This window comes from Magnolia sinica, chromosome 4 (assembly GCF_029962835.1).
Source record: "Magnolia sinica isolate HGM2019 chromosome 4, MsV1, whole genome shotgun sequence".
Taxonomy (NCBI): domain Eukaryota; kingdom Viridiplantae; phylum Streptophyta; class Magnoliopsida; order Magnoliales; family Magnoliaceae; genus Magnolia; species Magnolia sinica.
This window is the reverse complement of record NC_080576.1, coordinates 40,685,597-40,709,605: the sequence shown is the minus strand read 5'-3', so window position 1 is coordinate 40,709,605 and position 24,009 is coordinate 40,685,597. Positions and strand designations below refer to the sequence as shown.

The 24,009-nt window shown below is 39.1% G+C and overlaps 1 protein-coding gene across 1 annotated transcript; it reads left to right on the top strand.

Moving 5' to 3' along the window:
- The first annotated feature begins 4,260 nt into the window (after window positions 1-4,260).
- On the top strand, window positions 4,261-22,497 carry LOC131243058 (ras-related protein RHN1). The gene is made up of 8 exons (XM_058242121.1): window positions 4,261-4,474; window positions 4,608-4,685; window positions 7,458-7,625; window positions 8,711-8,759; window positions 9,026-9,099; window positions 18,202-18,295; window positions 20,374-20,474; window positions 22,177-22,497. The coding sequence occupies exons 1-7, from the start codon at window positions 4,436-4,438 to the stop codon at window positions 20,472-20,474; spliced, it is 603 nt and encodes a 200-aa protein (XP_058098104.1). The 5' UTR covers window positions 4,261-4,435; the 3' UTR covers window positions 22,177-22,497.
- The last annotated feature ends 1,512 nt before the right edge of the window (window positions 22,498-24,009 follow it).

The window sequence follows — 24,009 nt, the reverse complement described above, 5'->3', positions numbered from 1 at the left end:
AACCCTAGGTAGGCAAAAGTAGAAAAGTAAAAGAAACAAAAAAAAATGTAAGAAGAACATGTGAATTTATGAGCTTTACAAGCGTATTGAGATGTGTAGAATGGAGCGTGGGCTGATATGAGATGTGAGAACGGGGGAAACCAGACACCCTTCCTTAAGCGAAGGGATGGTCGGATATCCCCGATTCCAACCCAATTCTTTTGCCTTTAGTATCTTCTTCAACTTTAGGTTAGTATACTTTCCACGTAGGGTAGAAGGATGACGTTTCAAGATTTCTATATTAGAGTAGGCAACACTTCGATAGTTGCATGCAAACCTCGACAACTTCGGATTCTTCCGAACTAACATAACCACGTCTATAAGTAATCGCAGCTACCACCTCTGCCTCTACCTTCATCCTTTGGATGGTTTGTTGCAATGGGGTTTAAATAGACATTCAATTGATGCCTCAGGCACCAGTTCAAGCCCCATACCTTTGCTTTTTTCTTCTTATAGAGGGGCCCCTCGAGGAGGTTATTATTACGTCAATGGAGTGTTGCTTTTGATAACCAGTACCTTAGCCACTTGTTGTAAAATTTTATCATTTTCCGCACTGTAGCTACTGTATTCAGAGGTTTTGAGATTTCCAGGGGTCTTTATGCCTTCAGACCTTGGGTGTTAGTAGATTGGGTCTTGTGATTGTCTTTGAGGGGTGCTTGGGACCCTTTTGGCTTAATCTTTGTGGAATTTCTATACCACTAGAGTCGGGTTTCATCGTCGCTATGTACTCTTGAAATGTTCGGACGCCTCAACACATTGGGAGGCATCAGCGTGAGTGAGGTTATGGGCTTGCCAATTCAACTCATTAATCATCTTTTAGTCGCACCAAAGACCTTTTCTAGTCGGATCATCCAAGCTTTCAAGACTTTTCGAGTCATCCGAAGATGGTTTTATCCATGATATGCGTTTTTGGGTTTTCCAAAGGATCTTGACGATTTGGCTGAAATTGGCTTGAACGACTCCTAGATTAGCTAATTTGATCTGTCCAACATTTTCAGGACTTTCCTGAAATGCATCCGTCTAACTTACATCGTCCCTTGACGTCTGTCCATCTACTTGGAGATGTTTTTATCATTATTAAAGCTTAACTAAGGGTGAAGAATAGTTTGAATCTCATTTCGGGTGGGGTGTTTATAGAATCACAACTCTTGACTAAGATTTGAAAAGATTTGCCCTCCAATGGTTGGAAAATCGACCATTAGGGCTCCATGAAGATAAAATGAGTCACCAACCATTGGGGCTCCATGAAGATAAAAGGAGTCACATCCTCCATAGTCTCTCTCTCTCTCTCTCTCTCTCTCTCTCTCTCTCTCTCTCACTCACTCTCCCTCCCTCCCTCTCTCCCTCTCTCTCGTGTGTGCGTGCGTCCTATATAAACAACCATGGTAGGCCACTACCAATCGGTGGATTTTGTAAACCCCCTATTTGAATATCCTTTTTAATGGCAATTTTAGCCATGGTAGCAACACACTAACTAGAAAATAGAACAATTTAGTACTGAAAGTGCCCTTAGTTATCAATATACGTGAGTATTAAGTTTGTCAGTCAAGTGAGCTCCAAGTTGAAGATATCAAGTTCAAGACTCATCAAGATGAATGAATACGATCATGCTTAAAAGGTAAACTAAGCCTCATGTACCTAAAATAAACCCTGACAGGTATATGCCCCTAAAAGAACCTAACTTATCCTTAACTATTTTAAAAAACTTCTGGTAAGATTGGGTTACTTTTAACACTTTGAGTATTAGAGGAAATATGAAATGAATAGGTAAAACAAAGGTCCTGACGATTGCATCGATATGCAATCGAGGACATCTTTGATGGAATCGAATATAGTTTGATTGCATCGAAACCAAGCCCATATAGTCCAGCAACAAACTGAACAATTAATGGGAAATATCAATTGCATCGAACCCACTTCGATTGAATCGACCTTGGGCCTATTTCCTCCAAAAACCAAAATTACTTTAAGTGCTCCTTGATGTAATCAAACCTTCTTCGATAACATCGAGAATAAGTTATCGATGACATCGAAATGAGGACTAGTTTGTCAAGTAAGCGTTCCAAGAAAACCAATATGTTCGATCACATCGAAGACTGTTTGATTGCATAGAAATTCAAATTCCGATTGCATCGAACAAGGGACAAAACTGTCCAACAACTAATATGTATTTTCTCAAAAGGAATCCCAATGGTATCGAAACATCCCTCGATGACATTAAAGTGCACGTCGATAACATCAAAGGGTATTTAATGAGATCGAACAAAATTTGTCCTACATCAAACTGAATATTCTATGCAGGAAGTCAATGCAATCGGAGAAGGTTCGATGACATCAAAATTCAAATTTCGATGGCATCGAAGACCCTTCGATGGTATCGACAATGTCAGATATCTGCCCATTTTTTTACCGTTGAGATTCAACTTTATAAATATACATGGTTTGCTTCTTGGTAAAATGAGCTAAAGAGAGTTTGAGAGATTTGTTGCAAGAGTTAATACTCTCATCCTTATTCCATCTTTCGTAGTAGATGGGCCCTATCTTGAGCAATCCATGGGCAATGATGACTCCACATCATTATATGGGCCCTATCTTGAGCAATCCATGGGCAATGATGACTCCACATCATTATCAACTAAAGGCTAAGAAAGAGGGCTAGACCTAAATCTAGACGCTTGGCCCATTATCCAAATCCTTAAGATCTAGAGTCGACATCTCCACATGGACAGTGTGCACTAGTGCCTGCACCTACAAAGACTCCAAGATGAGGTGTGGATTCCATTACATAGTGATTGTGAGCCCACAGCCCCATCTTAGCACATTTGTTTTATCTACATTACATATCTTTACATCCTTGTACTATAAAATTTATGATTCCACTTTTGTGGCCCAATTAGGGCCTATTTGGGAGCGTGGATTTGTAACCCCCTGGATTCGAAACCCCCAGGATTAGAAACCCCTTGGATTTGCAATCCTCCCAGTGTGTTTGGCACCCTTGAGTGTGAATCAACTCTAATCCAAAAGTACCTATCCATGGTATATTTATCGGGATTTGAATTTAATTACTAAATCAACTTTAATATCTCTAATTAGTGAGATATATAATTTTTGATACAATGGTTGTGATAAGTCTGCTAAAATATATGCTTTGCCCGAAAATGATGAAATTCTAAGTCTCGGATGGGCCACAAGCACAAGATTATTACTGAGTGACTAACTAACGATATTTAATCTTTGATTTACATGGACAATGTTTGGACGGTATTGGACAATGTTTGGATGGTGCTGATTTACATGGACAATGTTTGGACGGTGCTGAGCATCATTAATGGGCCGTGTGCCCAGTAGAATAATAGTGTATAGTGACACATATGTTGCACCTACAACTATTGAAATAATTCTATGTGTAATCCAAGCTCTCACTGTGGATTGCAAACCCCCTCAAAGAGGGGATTGGAAACCCTCTCGATTTGAAACCGCCTGTTACTTTATGCTGCCAAACAACCAGGGGATTTGGAACCCCCTCACCCTCCAATCCCCTCTAATCCACGGTGCCAAACGACGCCTTAAGGTTTAGAATTACACTTTTTTTTAATAGCTAAAATATATATTTGAAGAGGCTTCTAACAATGAAATTTAAAGTGTCATACATATGAGTTATCCAGGGTATTCTAGATGATTTACTTAATTAAATCAAGGTTTATATGAATATACTATAAAATTTCAATGCATTCCAAATCCAAATGCCAAATATAAGTCTTAGATTCACTAGGATTCCATTTAGTGGCTAGAGCACTCAATTCAAGATTCTAAACCACTTTGTTCCACGATCATAATGATCTAGATTCCAATGCATTAAAAATACAAAGTGCCAAATGAGCTGTAAGATGAGCCATATTAGGTACTCATGTGAGCCGCACTAATGGAAACAATGTAGAATTGCTATCAAAACCAATAAGTACACTCGGTGCGGCTCATACTGATTTTGGCCATCAGACAAAACATACTGGGAATAGAAAAGATTACAGCCTATTTTTTGAGGGCACGCGTATCGAGCATCTAAGGCGGCCGGTGTATCAAATAACACACCCCAAGAGAGAATAAGGGTAATGGGTCATTTTCGCGGAAGGTGTTAAACATGTCATGCTCAACACCTGCAACCAAAAAAGAACGAGGGCCTTTTCGTCATTATTTGCTCAATATTTATACGGCAGAGACCGTGTCCGTAAAGCAAGGGTCCTTTGCACATCTTCCTTCCTCGAAATTTCCACGACCCTCCAAACACCTCCATATTCCATTCTTTCTACGTTTTCTCTTCCTTCTCTTCTTATTTTCCATCCAAACAGGCCCAAATTCCAAAACTCTCGATCGAAGCTTTTTCTCCCCTTTAGCTTTTATGGCGACCATTGGCAACAACAATCTCAACGCCAAGCTCGTAAGTCAACTCCAACAATCCCTCCCTTCCCCAAATTCAAATTCAGATCTAAATTCGGCCCTTTTTCTCATCTCGATTTTCATTTGAATTTCTCCGTCTTCGATTTCGATTGGGGATCTTGAGAAATCTGCAGGTCCTGCTTGGGGATATGGGCGCTGGCAAGTCAAGTCTTGTCTTGCGGTTCGTCAAAGGCCAATTCCTTGAATTCCAGGTTTGTAATTCCCGCTACGTTTTCTAGGGTTTCTTTTCTGGAAATCTTCTTCCATCCTGGAAAAGGATTTCCTACCTGCTTTCTTTCTTTCTTCTTCTTTATTTTCCGGAAGAAACGTGGGTAGACCGCAGGAGTGCCTGAAATCGTAGTCCGCGGGCTTTTCACCCTGTGTGAGTCCCACGCTGCTCGGTCGGAACCGTTCACACTGTTGTCGCCCACCTTGGATGGCCCATGGTGCAAAACTTCTGCTGATTGCATGATTGATTGAATCCCACTAGGAAGGCCGATGGTTTTCATTCCAGGTGTAGAAGTGGGTTCACCTTCTTCAATCCTGTTGTCGCTGTTGATTGGATAATCTGTTGAATCCCTGGACAATTTCAGCCAGTCCTTTGGCTGGAGGGGCATAATTGTCCAATTGAAGAAATATGTAGTGAGCCATCTATACTGACGTGCCCTAGATTAATAGTAATGCTACAGCAATTTTCCCGTGGAGAATCTCCCCGCTTTCCCTGAAAATTTGAAAATTTTGAAGGGGCTTAGCCCCTGTGTTAAATGGTGGTGACTTATTTCCTTATGTGTGGCACCCATGTAGAGCTATGCAGACTGTACAAAGTGTGGGTGCATGTGCATGGAGCATAAATTGACAAAAAAAAAATCTTACAATCCAATTATTGCTATCAAATGGATTGTTAAAAGAAAAATACTAATTTACCCTAATTCTTAGGAGAAAATCAGATGGTTAATATCATCTTCTCAGTGCAAGTTCTTGGTTATGCTCCATATAAAGTAGGGCAACTGTTTGGACAGTTTGAATTGCCTTACAACTATGCCATGTTTACAGTTGAAGAGGCACCACCGATGACCTGCATAAATAAGGAGTCCTTGATGATTATCACCATGAGTTGTTATTCAGTGAGAGGGAGACATGTCAGAGATCTGGACATAAGGAACACTTGTCAGAGATCTGGGCCGTTCATTGGGCAAATGTATATTGTGGGCATGCCATGTGCCAAAACTACTGTTGGTCTGCTGATCAGGTTGGTCAAGCTTGTACTGGTAGTTGAAAAGTGTTCAATAGTCCAAATTTAATGTTTTTGGGTGGCTCACTTGATGAATATGCTACAGTGATTTTGCTATGTGATACATTAACAGTGTGCTTCACTTGATGAATGGTTTGGATTTATAATATATGTATGGTGTGCCGTGACCGAATCTCTGACATGCTTCCCTAATCTATCCTGATGAAAACCTGAAAAGGAAAAAGCAAATAAATCAATAAGAAAAGAAAGAGATTGTGGGAAAAGACCCAACAATCCTCTAGCCGAATGCTAGAGATCACAAATGCAAGACTGTGAGCAAAATCTCAACAGTCCTCTAGTATAGAACTAGAGACCACTCTCCCTCCTTTCAACAGCCACCATAGAGGAAATAGGAGAATTTCATGAAGTGAATATTAATCAGCTTGTCTTATTCCATAGGCCATAAGTCATGTTTATAATCAACCTTACAATCTGTAATAAGGGATATGAAATCTAAAAATCCGCGAAAATAGGAAATCACCTAAATAACAAAGCATTCTAATTAAGAAAATGCCAAAAATAAGAAGATACTTAGATAAGAAAATATTTAAAATTATTTCTTGCCTAAAATAAAGATATGAAAATTTTTTAATCTAGAGATTTGAAAGAAAATGAAAGTGGTGATGGGCTAAAAAATGAAGGTGGTCTTTTTCTTGTACACACGTGCGGAGTGTGCACGCGTGAGATGTGGGCCTTTTCTTCAAATCTTGATCAATGGGCTTGTGTGGCCATTTGGTTGCATCACGTCCCGTCACGTAAGAGGCCCTTGCTGAATCACTAGTTCTGTATGTACAAAGGGAGAGAGGGAATTAAATGCATAGGGATACATGTCGGGTGGACATGATGCCCTATCATTACTCTTAGATAAATAGTTGTAGTCATCAATGGGTCACTTGTAGGGTGTACGGTTCTAGTATTGTTCTTTAGGGTGGCCCGAAGGACTAATAAGCATGTCCTCTTGTTTCTTTAGGGCATGTTTGGAAGCAAGCAAAGTTCCATCCAGTCTTGCTATCAGAGTCAGGCTGACCAGGACTAGGCTGACTCCTGGTTGAGTTAAGCTGACTTGGACTAAAACCCGGACTGGTCTTGTCGCACACCCAAGATAAGGAAGGACTATCCATGGCATGTAGAACATATGCGCATATTTCTAACTTGGCACATGCGGCACATGCGGTGCTTGAAAATGTGTTGTGCACGTGGCATGTGCAGGGTGCTTGAAGGTGTACAATGACATATGTGGGAAACCTAGTAAGTATGGAGGCACATGTGACACATGTAGTCATGTGCAACTTGGTGCATCTGGCATGTGGCACATGAAGGGTACTCAAATGATACATGTAGCAAAATTCTTGCGCTTAAAGATGGACGAGGGTTGTACTTGCGGTGATTTGCTCATGTGGCACATGCGCATCACAACCGACTATACCGGTGTGTATTATAACAGGGATAAACACTGTACAAGGAATCAAGGATAAGTAGAAACCAAACATTTGTATCAACAAGGGAGATCTCTCCAACAGTAAAAGAATAGAGACGATAATGCCTTTGTTTTTTCTTTTCTGTGAATCCCAACACGTGACAAGTGCATACACAAGGTCTTGACCTAGACACACCTGATTGAGACTGAACCTTTTCTGCTCCCAAATGACCAGTTAGGGTTTCTGCTTATGGTTAGGGTTTTCTTCAATGGCAGGAATCGACGATTGGGGCTGCATTCTTTTCACAGACACTTGCAGTGAATGATGCAACGGTGAAGTTTGAGATTTGGGATACTGCAGGGCAGGAGAGGTATCACAGCTTGGCCCCCATGTATTACAGAGGAGCTGCTGCGGCTATCATCGTCTACGATATAACTAGCACGGTGGTTTTGATATTCTGATGTTATAATAGTTAATCCAGTTTTCATTTCTTTTTCTTTTTTTTTTTGGTATTTGATTTCCTCAGAAGTGATATATGTTGCTCGATTTTGCAGCCAATGTTTCTTTTTTGGTACCATTTTGCTATTTAATTTCTTTTCCTTTTTTCCTAAGACTTTGTTTGGATGTTGAATTGATTTATGTTCCGATAGTTATTTGGCACTGTAGTTAAAATGTTGGAAGTTCATTGAGTCACACATTAGATTGGAGTAATCATCCCAAATCATGGTTTTAAATAGCCGTCATAGAGTGTGACTCACATGGAGACTGAAGTCAGTACCGGTTGCCCCGCCTTATTCTGCTTTCTGTTTCAGTCCTATTTCGATCTGGTGACTTATTTCATTGCCCACCAAAACCAAAATGACTCGGCTGAGTTGACGGTTTCGGACAATATTTAAAACCATTGTCCAAATTGTGATTGCATAATATTTGAATTTGGGCTTGATAAAATAAAAATAAAAATTGCTATGATATCAAGAGGCTGTACATGTCCAGTTGGGAAAAAAATGCTGTGCAGTTTGTTGCAGCTTAATTAGTACATCCCCCCTTCTTTTTTGTTTCCAATGATGATAAATTTCTTACAAAGAAAATATAGGGAACAAAGACTGCAATGGTCCATGCAACAAGCGAACCTCCTCTTATCAGTCCACGAACTAGCCATCTCAAAAACAAGATGGAGAAGAAGGCTACAAAAGCAAAAGAAATTCCAAAAGCCTAACGCCCAGAAGGCCCAGACTAGCCTGTCCCTATCCCCCAGAAGATCTGCCATTGATCACCCTTGGAAATCCTCTCATGCAATTTAAGTCAATGGGTTATATAGTGGTGATAGACTTGTTTATTTGTGTTGTTCTGATGGATTATTTTAGGGCGCATTTGCTTGCATCATTTCATGATATTTTGTGCAACCAAATGCACCCTTTAGCATAAGTTGTGATAAATTATTATTTTTTTTTCTCACTTTTTGTTTTTGTTTTTGTTTTTGTTTGTTTTTTTTTCTTATTGTGTTGTCTTGTTTTCTTTCATATTGTAGGATTCTTTTGCACGTGCTAAGAAGTGGGTGCAAGAACTTCAGAAACAAGGTGATGTTGAATGTTTTGACTGATTTGCTTTTGCCAGTTTTTCTTTATCGAGTGTATGTGGTAGCTGGTTCTTGTTCTAACTGGGTATTAAATAAGAAGAGATAGGTGAATGTATTGGTTGGTCTTTCATATTTGATTTCAATCTTTTTAGTTGTCTTTTATATAGATTAAGGTATTTTATCATTCCATGTGAGTTTGAAGTTGGATTCATATGATCTTTGCTCCATTCGTCGTTGTAATTTGGCATGTTTGGAAATGGGGTACAGGCAATCCAAATATGGTGGTGGCTCTTGCTGGAAATAAAGCCGATTTGGAAGATAAAAGGATGGTGACAGTGGAGGTATGCATGCACTCTCTATCCTTGGGTTGTGTGTGCTCTGTGGTTGGGAAGTCGAGTTTGTTTTAGGTGTCTTTTAAAGGTTGAGATTATCCAGCTTTTTAGGAACTTTAGACGGTTGGGCAATGTTTTAAAACCCTGACTGGACTGGACCACACCACAAATGGACCAGTCACTAAAAGACTCACTTTAGGAAGAAACATTTGAACAGGACGGTTCAACCAGTCCAACTATTCAGGTCAGGTGGTTCAGTTGGACCCGTTGGGTCCAACTGTTTGAATCAACTGGTCCAACATTTGTTCTATGCATTTAACTAATTCATTTGTCATGTTGATTTCTCTGGTGGGAGCAGTTTGACCAGTTTGGACTACACAGTCTCGAATGGTTTGGCATCTGATGTGGATTTTGAAATGTAGGCTTAGGCTTAAAGTCTCATCAGTAATATCCTCAAAGAAGGAAAATCTCTGTGTTTTAGTTTTTGGTAAGAAATTGTGAGCTTTTTTAGCCTTTCAATTCATGGGTCTTTCCCCATGGAATCATGGTTATGGAACCTCTCGTTTTTATGTTCATGGGTTCCGAGTCTTAGGGTTATGCAAGCTACCACAGAATCTTCATCTGGTGTGGGCTTTAAAATATTGGCTTAGGATTCTAAGTCTTATTGGTAATATTGTGAATGAAGGAGAATCTTTGTGTTTTGTTTTTCCGTGAGAAATTGTGAGGTTTTTGCCTTCCTATTCATGGGTCTTTCCCCATGGAATCATGGTTATGGCATCTCTTTACGTTCATGGATTTGGTGGCAGCTTGCACTCATACGTGAAAGCCGGTCGTTCTAGGAGTCATTATTATTATTATTATTATTATTTTAAAAAACTTTGCACACCTCTTTTTAGTTGTAAGAAAAGATTTGATGACCTATGGTTTAAATTGGCATATGATCCTTGATAGAGTGGAATGGTAGAACTATTGGCATAGCTGATCCCAATTAGTTGGGATAAGGCTCCGATGATTATTATGATGTTCTATTTCTTGTACATGTGGCTCTATTCTTATTGCAATTTGTGATATTGGTGGAAAATTGTTGATGTACAGAGCATGGTTTGATTGTTATGTAGTGGTCCAATGTGCATCAAATACTTGTCATCTCTTTATAGTTGATCATGATGGTTGGATCTACACTAGTGTTCTCGTGGATTAATCAAGTATGGTTATGACATCATATGGATGACAGTATGCTAAGATCCTTTTTCTTTATTCATTAGGGTTTTTCTTTTATTACACTTGCAGTCTATCATATATTTTTCATTTACGGTCTTATTTGAAGCTCAAGGACATACCATTGATAGTTTCACTAAGACGGTACCTTGTGAAGCATTTTAGAGCAATGGTCCAATCCTAATCGGCTGAATAAAATTATAAATTTTGTGTTCCTTCATCATCCTCGTCATCATCATCATTGCTTTGTTTGAGCTAGTAGGATTGGCTTTAAGGATCTTGTTTTTCCAACTAGTTCTACCTGATGATGCTCTATTCCATGTTAATAAGCCTTCATAGCCCCTCTAGCTACCTTAACTGTAGTCCTATCTTGTCTTGTTTTCAATCTCCTTCCACGCCCTTCAACTTTGATCAAATGTCACGTTGTTGATGATGTTATCTCTGGTTTTCATTTACTATGCTCTGAATGAACCTTCATAATGCATTATCATTGTTGCTGTCATTGTTGCCATCGTCATCACTATTTGGGGCCGGTTGGACAGTGCCGTGTTACTAATTAATCTCTATTGAATGAAGGCCCTAACCTTTTCAAGTGAATAAGGTTCCATTTACCCTCAACACCTCTATCCAAGTCCTTTAACCTCGAGCAGTTATCCACTCCTTAATAGGCCAATCTCTAGTTTTTGTTGCACATTGCCTGAACCATCTCAATCACCTCTTCATCATTTATCTCATATTGGGATTCTACTCTTAGGTTACTTTAAATGACCTCATTCTTGATTTTATTCTAGCCTTCCCAAACACCTATCTCAACAGCCTTGTCTCTAAAATGCTCCTCTACTCGTGTGCTCCTACTCTTAGGTTGCTTTAAATGACCTCATTCTTGATTTTATCCTAGTCTTCCCATACACCTATCTCAACATCCTTGTCTCTACAATGCTCCTCAACTCATGTGCCCCTAATTGCCCAACATTGTCTCATATAACCAGTGTTCAAGTTGTCGGTATCGCTACAAGTTTCGCTAGCCAAAGATAAAGATAAAATATCGTTATCGCCAATAATATCGCTGATAACCGGAAATGCGGGGAAACATAGGAAAAATGGTGGATTTTTTTAGTGAAACTTTAGGAGAGGTTTAAATACACATATTTACATATTTAGGAATAAAAAAATTAAAAAAAAAAAAAATACATAATAAGTTTTCATTTAATGGGGCCTAAGCATGTGTTGTTATAATAAATCTAACATTCTAATCCATCATTCCATCTATACATCTAACCATCCATCCCATCTATACATCTAACCATCCATCCCATCTATACATCTAACCATCCAACCATTCATCCAACCCATCCAACCATCCCATCCATCCATCCAACTATCTAATCCATCCACCCATCCGACCCTATACCCATCCAATCATCCCATCCATCCAACCCACCCATCCATTCATCCATCCATCTATCCAATCCAATCCATCCATCCAACTATCCATCCATCCATCCATCCACCCATCCATCCAACCAACCATTCAATCCATCCATCCATCAACTCATCCAAATTCTAATCCATCCATCCCATCCATCCATCCCATCTATACATCCAACTATCCACCCAAACATCCATCCCATCTATACATCCAACCTTCCATCCATCCCATCTACCCATCAATCCAACCATTCATTACATAATCCATATAGATAGGTTTTTTTTTCATTAAATACATTATTAATTTATATTTTAAAATATTTTAAAATAAATCCAAAAATTAAAAATAAATAATGTAATACGTCATTTTCCTTTAAATGGCCCCAATGGATCCTAATGGGTCCCATTAGGCTAGCCCATCCTCATCATGTAATAAATCATGCCACAATGGGCCCCATTTAAAGAAAAAAAGAAATAATTTATTTTATCTTAAAAATAGATTTATTTTATTTTAAAAAATATAAAAATGGATTTTATATACAGGTACTTAGAAATTGAACACGTGGCACACAAGTGTCAAATTAAATTGTTCAAATTATGGTATCCTGCTTAAGCTATATCATGAATCCAAATTAAGCTTTTTTTAATCATCTAAATATCCAGTTGGTGGACATTTATTGGACAATTAAAATAAAAAAAATCTAATTGTCTTCATTTTTAGCTCATGACCCAACATGATCAGGCAAAATGAATGGACGGGATGGATTTTGGTCAGGCAAAATGAATGGACGGGATGGATTTCTGACAAATATCATGGTGGGCCCCATGGCCCCACCTAACTTCCAATGCATTCTTGTGAAAGGCCTTGCTACGCTGCAAAACTGGGAAGCAGATTGCATGGTGTGCCGCACACCACCAACCTCTATATTGATGTCACCAAGTTTTGTGAGCCCCAATATGATCATTGTTATGTCCAAACCGTTAGTCCATTTGCTAAAATATTTTTAGGACTTGAACCAAAAAACGAGACATATCCAAAGCTCATGCGGACTACACCATAGAAAGCAGTGGGGATTGAAGGCCTACCATTGAAAATTTCTTTGGGGTCACAGAAGTTTTGAATAAATCTTATATTTGTTTTTTCCCCTTCATTCAAGTCTACGTAACCTTATAAATAGGTTGGATGGCAAATAAACATCATGGTGGCCACAGGAAGGTTTCAATAGTGGGAATCAATGTCCCCATTGCTTTATGTGGCGTGGTCCACTTAAGATTTGGATCCGTCTCATTTTTGGGCTCAAGCTCTAAAACGATCTCCGCCAAATGGAAGGATGGTTTGGATATAGCAAAAAAAATTATGGTGGGGCTCATAGAAATTGGTGGCGTCAACACACCATGGAGGTTGGTGCGTGCGGCACACCATGTAATTCGCTTCCGCTGAACCATCGACATGGGTGGAATAGAATCTGGTTGTGGATCCCACCTCAATGTATGTGTTGTATATCTACACTGTCCATCTGTTCTGCTAGCTCATTTTAGGACGAGCTGAAAAATGAAACAGATCCAAATCTCAGGTGGACCACTGACCACACTACAAGAAACAATGGTCATTCACCATTAAAAAAATTTTGTGGGCCCCAAAAGTTTTGGATCATGCTGATATTTGTGTTTTCCCTTCATCCAGGTTTGTGTGACCTTATGAACAACTTGGATGTGAAATAAACATTACGGTGGACCCTTTAAAGTTTTTAATGGTGGGTGTTTAATGACGACTGTTTCTTGTAGTGTAGTCCACTTGAGATTCGGTTATGCTTCGTTTTTTAGCATATGCCCTAAAATGACATGAAAAAAATGGATGGACGGTGTAGATAAACAATTCATACAATGAGGTGGGCCCTAGAGAGTCGTCGTGCGTCCTTATTAAAAAAAGGAACCCGACTCTAAAAATCCTCCGCAAACAAAGGGAAGCAGAAACCTAAAATCCTCCGTAAGCAAAGGGAAACTGAAACCCTTTTCCTTTTTTAACCCTAAAATCCAGTTTGAAACATCTTCAACGTCGATTCTCACTGGGAAAATGGATATTTTTTATGGAAATCAAGCAAGATTACATAAAACTCGCCAAAATTCTTAAAATTTATTACTGTTAGAAGACTCGTGGGTTTATCTCGTACTTTTGAAGACCGGAGTTGTCAATCCACAATCCAACCACCGAAGATCTTTCAAAACTCCTCGAAAGGTATTTTCTATTTTCTATGTTTATTTTAATTTTTTAAGATTTTCCAGCATTTAAGCTGGACATATGCTCGATTTTATCGTAGACAATCACCAAAAATGTCGAAATTTCGCCATTTTATCGGAAAATTGAGAAAATCGGTGAAATCTTGCCGATATCCAGTAGAGATTCGAAATTTGGGGTTTTCGGTATCGACGAGCCACCGATACCGAAAATATCGGCGATAATTCGATATTATCGCCGATAATTTAAACACTGCATATACCATAGCCAGTCCATCATCATCATCATAGCCTGTCCGAGCTATTTCGGGTTGGCTCGCGTGATTTCTTGGCAAACGTTCAACGACCAGCTGCCTACTTTGGCAAAAGCCCTCATCTACTTGGGCTTGGGACCGGCTAGTTCACTACTGCTAGGCAGAGTTCTTTTAGTTCCTGTTCTGGATAATAGAGACGCTCTTTGTTCAACATTAATTGAATGTCAGTCTTATGAAATTTCTCTTGAGCTCCATTGGCACGTGATGATTACTTAACTCAGAGGCACATCTCCACTTCACCCACCCAGCTATGATTCCTTTGGAAACATTTTCATTGGTATCTCCATCCTTTCGAATTATAGAGCCAAGTTGGAGGTGCTGATCTTGCTGTGTATGCTGTAGCAAGGATGGTGTCCTTGCCACTTCCTTTGCCCTGGGTTTCTCCCCTCCTTTATCAACGTATATCTTGCTATCTTCTTAAAAGAAAAGAAAAGAAAAGAAATAAAAAAGAGCCATAGTAATGAAACATGTTTAAAGAAAAGAAATAAAAAAGAGCCATAGTAATGAAACATGTTTACTTGACAAATCTCCTAGCCATTGGCTTAACTACTCTCACTAAATTTGCATTCCAAAATTCTTTCTTGGTTCTGCTGATTTTTAAACTTCCATACTCCAGAGCCTTACTCCAAACCTCTAGTTTAAAATTCAGCCTCCCACTAGTGTCGTAGACTAGCATCACACCATCCACAAACAACACACATCAAGAGACCGTTTCATAAACAGTAGCAGTTAATTCATTTATAACAAGTGGAAAAGATGCCACAACTATAAAGAACTCATCTGGCTTATTAAAAGATGTTCTCAATCTTGTAACATCAGCCTTATACATGGTTTTAATGATGTTAATATATATTTCAAAGATCCCTTTTCCCCTTTGTACCTACTGCAAAAACCCTTGTCAATAGGCATCTTTTTCCTCAAGATTATTTTCTCTATAGTTTGCATCAGTTGTCTAAATAAGAAAATAGCCTTGTTTTTTTTTTTTTTTATTATTATTATTATTTTTAAATCTCCCCCCATTAAGATATACTCGTCTTTCTTCCACCACCCTTTCTTGGAACTTCATTGAACGACTCATTATTTAATGTTTTGATAGTTGATACAACATTGCGCATATCCTTTGTTGTTGTAATTTGTATAAAAAATGCTATATAAAGAATATACCTTGTTGGTTACCTAAGCAGCTCTATTGAGATTTCACCTGCAACCATCCTTCGCTCCCATCAACTAAGCAATGATTGGTTTCTTATACTTGTATATTTCCATACATATACATGTGCGCATATATTTATGAAAGGTCACGGGTTTAGGGTTTTTGTTGTGCCGTTAGTCAACGTTTCTTATTTAGAGCAATGTCTGGGAAAGGTTTACTAAATATTTGAGTTATATTCGATATGTATTTGTAGAGTTTCTCTGTCTTTTTTTTTTTTTTCCTTCCTAATTTTGCCCTATTCTAAAAGAGTTATTCATCGACTCTCTCTCACTCTCCCACTATTTGTTAATTTAATTAGGGGGCTGTTTGGAAATGAGGATTCTTTAGGAAATCATTATTATACTTTTCTCAAAAAAGTATTGTAAGTAGTCATGGAAATTGACTATCATTATTATACTTTTCTTGAAAAAGCAGCCTCTTGATTTCCTCTCAAAAAGCTAAATCATGGGCATTTCCATGACAATGTGAGACACCTCTTGTTGTTGACCATTGACCCTTTGACATTTCCATAGAAATCAAGTTGAGAGCCCGAGAAGTAAACAATGTATATTGACTATTGACGTTTCAACATTTCTACTACTTTCCGTGTTGACCAATTTCAGGGGATGAGTTTGGAGTTATTTTTGTAGGGAAAGTTAGTTATGGACCTGTCACCAAGGGAGATTAAGTTAATGATAAGAGCATTTTCTGTGTTGAGATTATCAGATGGATGATTCAAATTGTGTTTGCATGGAATAGGAGGACATCCTGAGGCAGACTAATTTATGGAAATGTGTTTCTTTGAAATAAGTTTTTTCAGATGTCGTAGTATGTTGTTAGGCTAGTCCTCCGGAATACCATGGTATTCATTGTGTTTTGTTGACACTTACCAGAATTCATCACTGGAGCTTTTTTGGAATTGCCTGGGGCAGTTATCTAAGAGATCACATCCATCGAAGAGCTCATAGCCCATGCTTTCCTACCTTGAATTCATAGGCTGCCGTCTGCTTATCATGTGGGTCATATGTATTTTATTAGGTGGGGCTCCTTGCGAGTATGATTTGTCTCGAAGCACAGGTGACTGTCAACTCATCAGATGACCATGCAGGGGCATTGGAGATAGGTTGTTGGTGATTTTCTTTTGAAATGTTTGTTCCCCAAGTGCAGCTTGTGGATCGGATGGTTCGGAAAAGCAAGCTGTTGACCATGGGATGGAAATCAAGCTTTTTTATTACACTATTGTGGAAATTGACTGTCATTATTACACTTTTGTTGAAAACACTTTTTTTTTTCCCTCTCAAAAAGCTCATTCATGGTCATTTCCACGATAATGTGTTATGGACCTGTCGCAAAGGGATATTAAGTTTGTTATAAGAGCCTTTTATGTGTTGAGATTATCAGATGGATGGTTCAAATTATGTTTGCATGGGATAGGAGGACATCCCTGAGGCAGACTAATTCATGGAGCTGTGTTTCTTGGAAATAAGTTTTCTAAATGTTGTGGTATGTTGTTAGATGAGTCCCTGGGAATATCGTAGTATTCATTGTGTTTTGTCAATGCTTCCCAGAAACTCATCCTCAGGGCTTTTCTCGGATTGCCTGTGGCAGTTATTTAAGAGATGACATCCATCGAAGAGATCATAGCCCATGATTTCCCACCTCGAATTCATAAGCTGCCATCTGCTTATCATGTGGGTGAAACATATATTATTAGGTGGGGCTCATTGGGAATATGATCTGTCTCGAAATCACAGGTGACTGTTAACTCATCAGATGACCATGCAGGGGCATTGAATATAGGTTGTTGGTGATTTTCTTTTAAACTCTGTTCCCCAAGTGCAGCTTATGAATGCTTAATATTTTCCATCAAAAAGATTTGGTGCGCCTTTATATCAGTTGTTTGAATCACTGAATCATGGTGCTACTTTATGATTGGTTGTGATGTAAAAATCCGTCCTATTATATCTATTCTGTGATGTCCAATCTATATAGGCATACCATGCATGTGGCTCGTGATGTAAAACTCTGTCCAGTCATATCCGTTCTGTGATTGGTGATTGGTGCATTCCAATCTATCCGAATCGTCCAATTTTTCTTGTGGCCAATCTACTGTGGAGTGCACCTGATGAACAAATGAAAAGACAGAGAGGGAGGTTGAAAGGGAGGGGATCCTGTATTTGTCTAATGAAGACATTAAAGAGAGGCAAATGTGTCTGAGATCCAAACCATTCACCAGTTGGGGTCTACCAGGAACTCTGTTACCTCAAAATAAGCTGGTCTGCACACCAGTTGGTATCTTAAGATATGAACATGCACTATTGGTCTTTGTTCAAACTATCCTATTTTCACTAATGTGTTGCTCACCTGATGAGTGGAGCACCCTGATTACTGGCTGTGTGCAAGCGTATGATTGGACGTTAAAGATTGTGCAAGGCCTATGGTTTATTGATCCATTCCATTCGTCTATTGTGCTGCATTATGGTTCAGATCCAGTTGGGTGATGTGAGAACACGCACATGCCTTCTTTTTTTTTTTTTTGGTGGCATGTGCACTTTGCAAATGCCTGCTATCTATCTTCCTGATTCCATGCCAAGCATAGGGACTACCAGCTGTGCTCTCGTATCATGTTTAAATATGAATGCATTTTATTTTTTCCCTGCACTAATTGGTTGGCAGATGCTTAAAATTCCATTTATCACATGTTGCTGATGTCTTCTGTTGCAGGAAGCACGTACATTTGCTGAGGAGAATGGTCTTTTCTTCATGGAAACCTCTGCCAAAACTGCTATCAACGTGAATGACATATTCTATGAAATAGGTGCGTTTTATATTTCTTGTTGCTAGATTAGGTGAAGGAATAATGTCGTCTCTGTAAACCTTCTTGGTCTCTTCATAGAAAATCTTTGCCTTTTAGCTTCATAGTATGCATCATGGACCAACCTTATTGCAGCAAATCTTTACTTTCTGCCTCCAATTAGCATCTTTATTGTGACATAGATGATAGGTGTGGCAATTGTCAGGCCTGGAAAGATCTCAGGCCTGCATTTTGAAGGCTCCATAACCCACAACACTACAAAACATGGGTTTCTTCGACTCGGTTGAGTCACTAAAAAACTTGATAAGAGTTGCTAGAGTCAGATCAATGTTGTACTGTCACTTAGTTTATGCATTTCTTTGACCTGAAGTAGCATCAAAACATGGGTCGATTCAGGTGAGTCATGGCCGTCATGGGTCAACTTGTGACTTGACCATCCTTGTTCAGAATTGCTTGAGCTGGACCTATTAAATTTTTTTAGTCTTTTGCTAACCCTGGGTCTGGCCTGCAGCCAGCCCTATTGCATGCTGTCCGGAAGTTCCATAATTTTCTTCATAGCATCTTTATGTATACTGTAGATGAACCTGACAAAGATTCGTGGTCTGGCCTTGCATTCTGTGAAAATTGAATAGACACTTTATACTGGCTGAAATGACAGTTCATAGAGAAGGATCTCAAAATGTCGATTAATACTCATCCCCACCACTAAATTTCTTCTTGCCAACATCAGTACCTTCTATGCTTGCTGACTCTGTAGTGCATTTTATCCTGATTCATTTCTGTTTTATCCCGATTCATTGCATTTTGTTTTTGTTTCATTTGTCATGAAAATGGCAGGATTGCCGGCTGTAATTATTGGTTTATCATCAAGCATCAATGGGACCTTCAGCTGGGCAAGATGTACCTTTATTATCATTAAAGAACAGTACTAATACTCGGCCTGAGAATTTCTACAGTTAAATCGGGTTTTCACTTCGTACAACTGGGACCTGCACGTGGCTCTGCAATCCAAACCATTGCTCTGTCAGGCCTCGCCTTTTCCCTTAATATCTCCCAGATTGGAAGATCCTAACCCTTCAATTGGTGGCAACAAATGAATGGTTTAGCTAGAGAATACAGAAATGGTCAACCTTCAACCAGAAAAGGCCAAATATCCAATGGCGGCATGGGGTGTCCATAGTGGGTCCAATCATATCAAAGTTTTTGGTTACTGACCATTCTAGAATACTTCAAAAGAATAGGTTTCCATTCTTTCATCCTTGTCAAGATGAATAATCTCCTGTGCTGCTTGCCAACATGTCAATGATATGATCAATGATGCAATGACACAATCAGATCCCAATGCACTGGTGGACCCCACATGATCATAAGTGTTGTCCCTGCATGACCACATGTGTATGCAATCTTGTGTTATGTCAGCTAATTATTGGATTGTTCACTTTTGCCCTTTTTAATGTAGGAATTGTCTAAAACACCTGCATGGCTTTGATTGTGAACTAATCCATAAGCAAGGGCTTCTTTTTATTTTTTTTCCCTCTTAGATGAGGGTTTTTTGATGGCTTAAAGCCTATATAAGGACATATCGAGTGTGTGACTTCTCTTACATTACAATGAATATTATAAAATTAAATAAAATCAAATAAAATCTTGTCTTTTTCCTGCAACGGGTGATTTATTTTGGTGAGATGCCATTAGATTCTTGGCGAGATGCCATGAAGAGGTGGTGCCAGTCCTAGTTAGCAGATCTGTATCAACCTGTCTTGGATTCAGCTCGATTGTCTTCGGGTTGCATCTGTCGACCTGATGGATTAGTTTTGTTCTATTACTTGTGCCATGTCAGGCTATAAATTAAATATGTCATAACCTTATGAATAAGCTGGGCAACAGACAAGATGCTAATTGACTCCTTGCTCAAATACCTTGTAGTGGCCTCTTCGAGATCTTCTTAACCTCTGATTTTTGCAAGCTTCATTGATATACCTAAAATTTCTTGTTCCATGTTCCATAATCAATTCATGCTATGGCTGGTTATCATTCATTACCTGTTTTAACACAGTATTTGTGTTTTTTGGTGCAAGCAGCAAAAAGGTTGCCTCGAGCTCAGCCTGCTCAGAATCCCACAGGCATGGTTCTTGTGGATAGACCAGCGGAAGGAACGCGAGCTCCTGCATGCTGTTCCTAGGTTTCCCTTCTGTTCCTTCTCTTCTATCATAAATCTTTATTTTGTCTTGAAAACTTACACCGTGTTCTCCTTGCATTTGTTATCCTTTCAACCTTTTAAACCACCCCCCCCCCCCCCCCCCCAACAAAAAAAATAAATAAAATACAATAAAATAAAAAATTGTTGTTATCCTTACATGTGCCTTGTTAACCGAAGTGGAAATATAGAATACTTTATTCAAGTTTTTTGTTGGGCCCAAAAAACTGTAAATGTGGGGGCATAGATGGGTCCCACTGTGAATGGGAGATCACTTTCAAATTCTCCCTAATAAGATTATTCTAACCATCCGATTTGGGCCCTGTTAAATGTAGACCATATTGTAATTCTCCATTTTCATTGGATATCTAGGATCATCTGGTCAGGGGGAATTTTTTGGGATGGCCCATCCAGCGATGTTGCCCACCAGATCAACACCTTAGTTACCGGAAAGTGGATCCCACCTGTACCATTGCTGGGTTGAACCAAACAAAAAATAGTACTAAAGAAAAAAGGAAAAAGAAACCATTTCTCTATATTGGCATCATATAACGCCTTCTTAAATAAAACATTAATATTCAGGATTCTAATTTGCATGTATAGCCCAAAATCTGAGGCAATCTTTTTATCGGGTGTTGTGTTTGGGTAGCTGTCAAAGCATCTGGTTAAGAGTATGTATAATGCATATATTGACTTTGGCTGTGATGGACAAAGGTTATGATTGCAACAAGCACTTTTTTCCCCCAATTTGTATGGTATTCCATGATGCATTCATTGGACTGTATCAACCAAGGTTTTGATCGGTATATTGGGTATTGTATCATACATGACCGATACAGCCCCCTATTGTCCCATATTGTCCCTGTATTGGGCTGTTTTGGCTGGTACAGGCTGATATTGGTGGTACTTACTAGTTTTGGATGATACTTTAAAGCTGTATATCAACAGCAAACTGCCTGAGTTTCTGACTGCTCGACTTAGTACTTGCCCTACACATCCTCTATATTTTAAGGCCTCACCTAGATGTTTATGCTTTAAAGGTTGTCTTGATGTGCCGTTGAACTAGATTTTGGATCTTTGATAATTGAGATTCAATAAAGTTGTTCAGTGTTGGATTTAGCCCCACTTTAAATTGCCATCAACTTTCATTTTGAGCGACTCATAGCTGGCCGAATCAGCTTTACTGAGCAAGATTTCCAGCTCTCTTGGAAACTCGTGGGTAAACCTGACTCTGTCGAGGTCTAGACAAGACTGGTTGAGTCAGCTCAAAAACGTGGTTGACTTGATTTGACTTAGCTCAACTTGAGCGAGTCACTCGCATGCAACCTCTGGAGAGGAAGGACCTGCCACCAGTGCACCACGCAAAGCAGCTGTGCTTTGTTTTATTATTATTATTATTATTTTTTAAAATTTAGTATATCAACTTTAAAACCTTTTTCACCATGGTAAATACTTTAGATTGGTTGAGTCGAAGTACATACTCAGTCGAGTTTTCAAGTTGACCTAATTAGACATCAAATCAAGTAGGAGGTTTTTTTTTTTTTTTTTTTTTTTTTTTAAATATTAAAAAAAAAAAAAAACCCTATGAATCAGAGCCAATTGTGCATCCATATGGGGGTCCATGCTTAGCTTAGCTTAGCTTAGCTTGATGCTATAGTTTACTTGAAATTGATGCTGTATTGCACAGATTATATATAGTCAGATGCGCTTGAAAGGTGTGATGGGGAACAGAACTGTAGAAGGGGCATGACGCTGTGAAGTCCTGGAGTGGCATCGGCCAATGGGCAATAGAAAAAAAAAAAACAAAAAAACGAGGTGGGGCCCATCCCTACCACCACTTCAAGAAGGGTCTCTCCCTCTAATTTGGTCTGTTGAAAATGTGTTGAAGATGTTTCTAGTGAATACTGTAAATGAGTGTCTCATGTTTTGAGTACCCACTTCCGGAATACAAATGAAAACTGTGGTGTGTAATTCAGTGCTTTCCTTAATATATGTTGTTTCTTTTCTATTCAAGTTTCTGTAAGAACCAAAGGGGCTGTGTTTGCACCTGTTTCCTTCTTCGAGTTGTGCCTAGCCCAGAGGCAGCCACACGTGCAGATGTGGCAGTGCCATCAGAACCATGCGTCAAAATTCATCATTTCTGCGACAGGTGTATGATGAATGTGGTCGTTTGGCAAGTTCGGCACTGTTCTTTGTTTCTGTATTTGTGGGCCACCTGTGCCAAGACGATGAAAACCATGCAATTGTCTGGATCATGCAACCGATGAAAACCATGCATATGGTATTCCATGATGCCTGATGCACTATTTGGATGTCATGCATACATGTGCTTAGCAAAGCTCCTTTTGTCATCTGACCACGCTGGTTTTTCTAACCGTACGGCCGGTAAGCCCTGGGGGCTGGGATGGGTGGAGCTGAAGCAGTGAATCAATCCTACTCACAGGCATTCTTGAAAGCTTGACTCACGGTTTGGGTCTACTAACAATGCAGAAAATATACAATGCTTGATAAACGTCTTCTTAATGTGGCCAGCAAGTATATTGGTAGACGCATCTTGATCTAAACCATTCATCTGGTGTGAATCATCATGAATGAGTATTGACCCATCAATCTTCATTATCAGAAAATCCCACCCATTTGATAAGTTGGTTTTCATCTTGAATGAGTAAATCTCCAGTTTTCTGCACACCAACAGTACGGTTGGAACCAATCAAGGGTGGAAATTGTGTGCCCACCCAGTGGTTGTGCCTGCCCAATGAATGGTCTGGTTTCGTGGAATGGTGGGTCTACTCTGCACACTTTAACGGCCTGTTTGGATACTGCCAAATAAACAACTTTTTTAACTTATACAAGTTAATAAGTTACTTTTCTTAATTAAGTTTGATTAGTAAACTTAGATAAGTAGCTAAGAGAAAGTCACTTATTTTTTTCAGTCTTTAAAAGAAAAAAAGAAAATGTTTTTCTACTTCCAAAACTTCATTTTCGTTGTGAAGCAACTTACGATTTTTTGTTTTTTTAAAAGGGAATATGCTCTCTCTGTCCATGAACCCTTATTAAGTTCATGAGATTGGAACCGTTCATCCAATGGATGGGTAGATAACCCGGTGTTACTGACCATTGCCTACAAGAATGGTAGTGTTAAAAGGGCTACCAAATCAAATATCAACTCCCTAATGGGGCACACAAGATCATTCCATCTATGAAAATTGATTCATTTGAACTGCAGGGGCCGGCCGATGAACAATTCTGGTGGGTTTGTAAGTAGAAATTTCCATGGCATCATGAGTTCCACAAAGTGCTAACCAGAAAATCTCCTGTACATGTGGCACATGCAAAAGCTGACCAGGACCATTTATCTAGAAGGCTATCATGTGGATGTGTTATTGCCCCAAAATAAAAGCAATCAAACTATTATAGCTGTCCAACCAGTGGGGACATCAATGGACGCTACGATTTATTCACACATGTCCATTGATGTGGGTAGGGGACCAGCCTGATCTTTCAGACCAGGGCACATGAT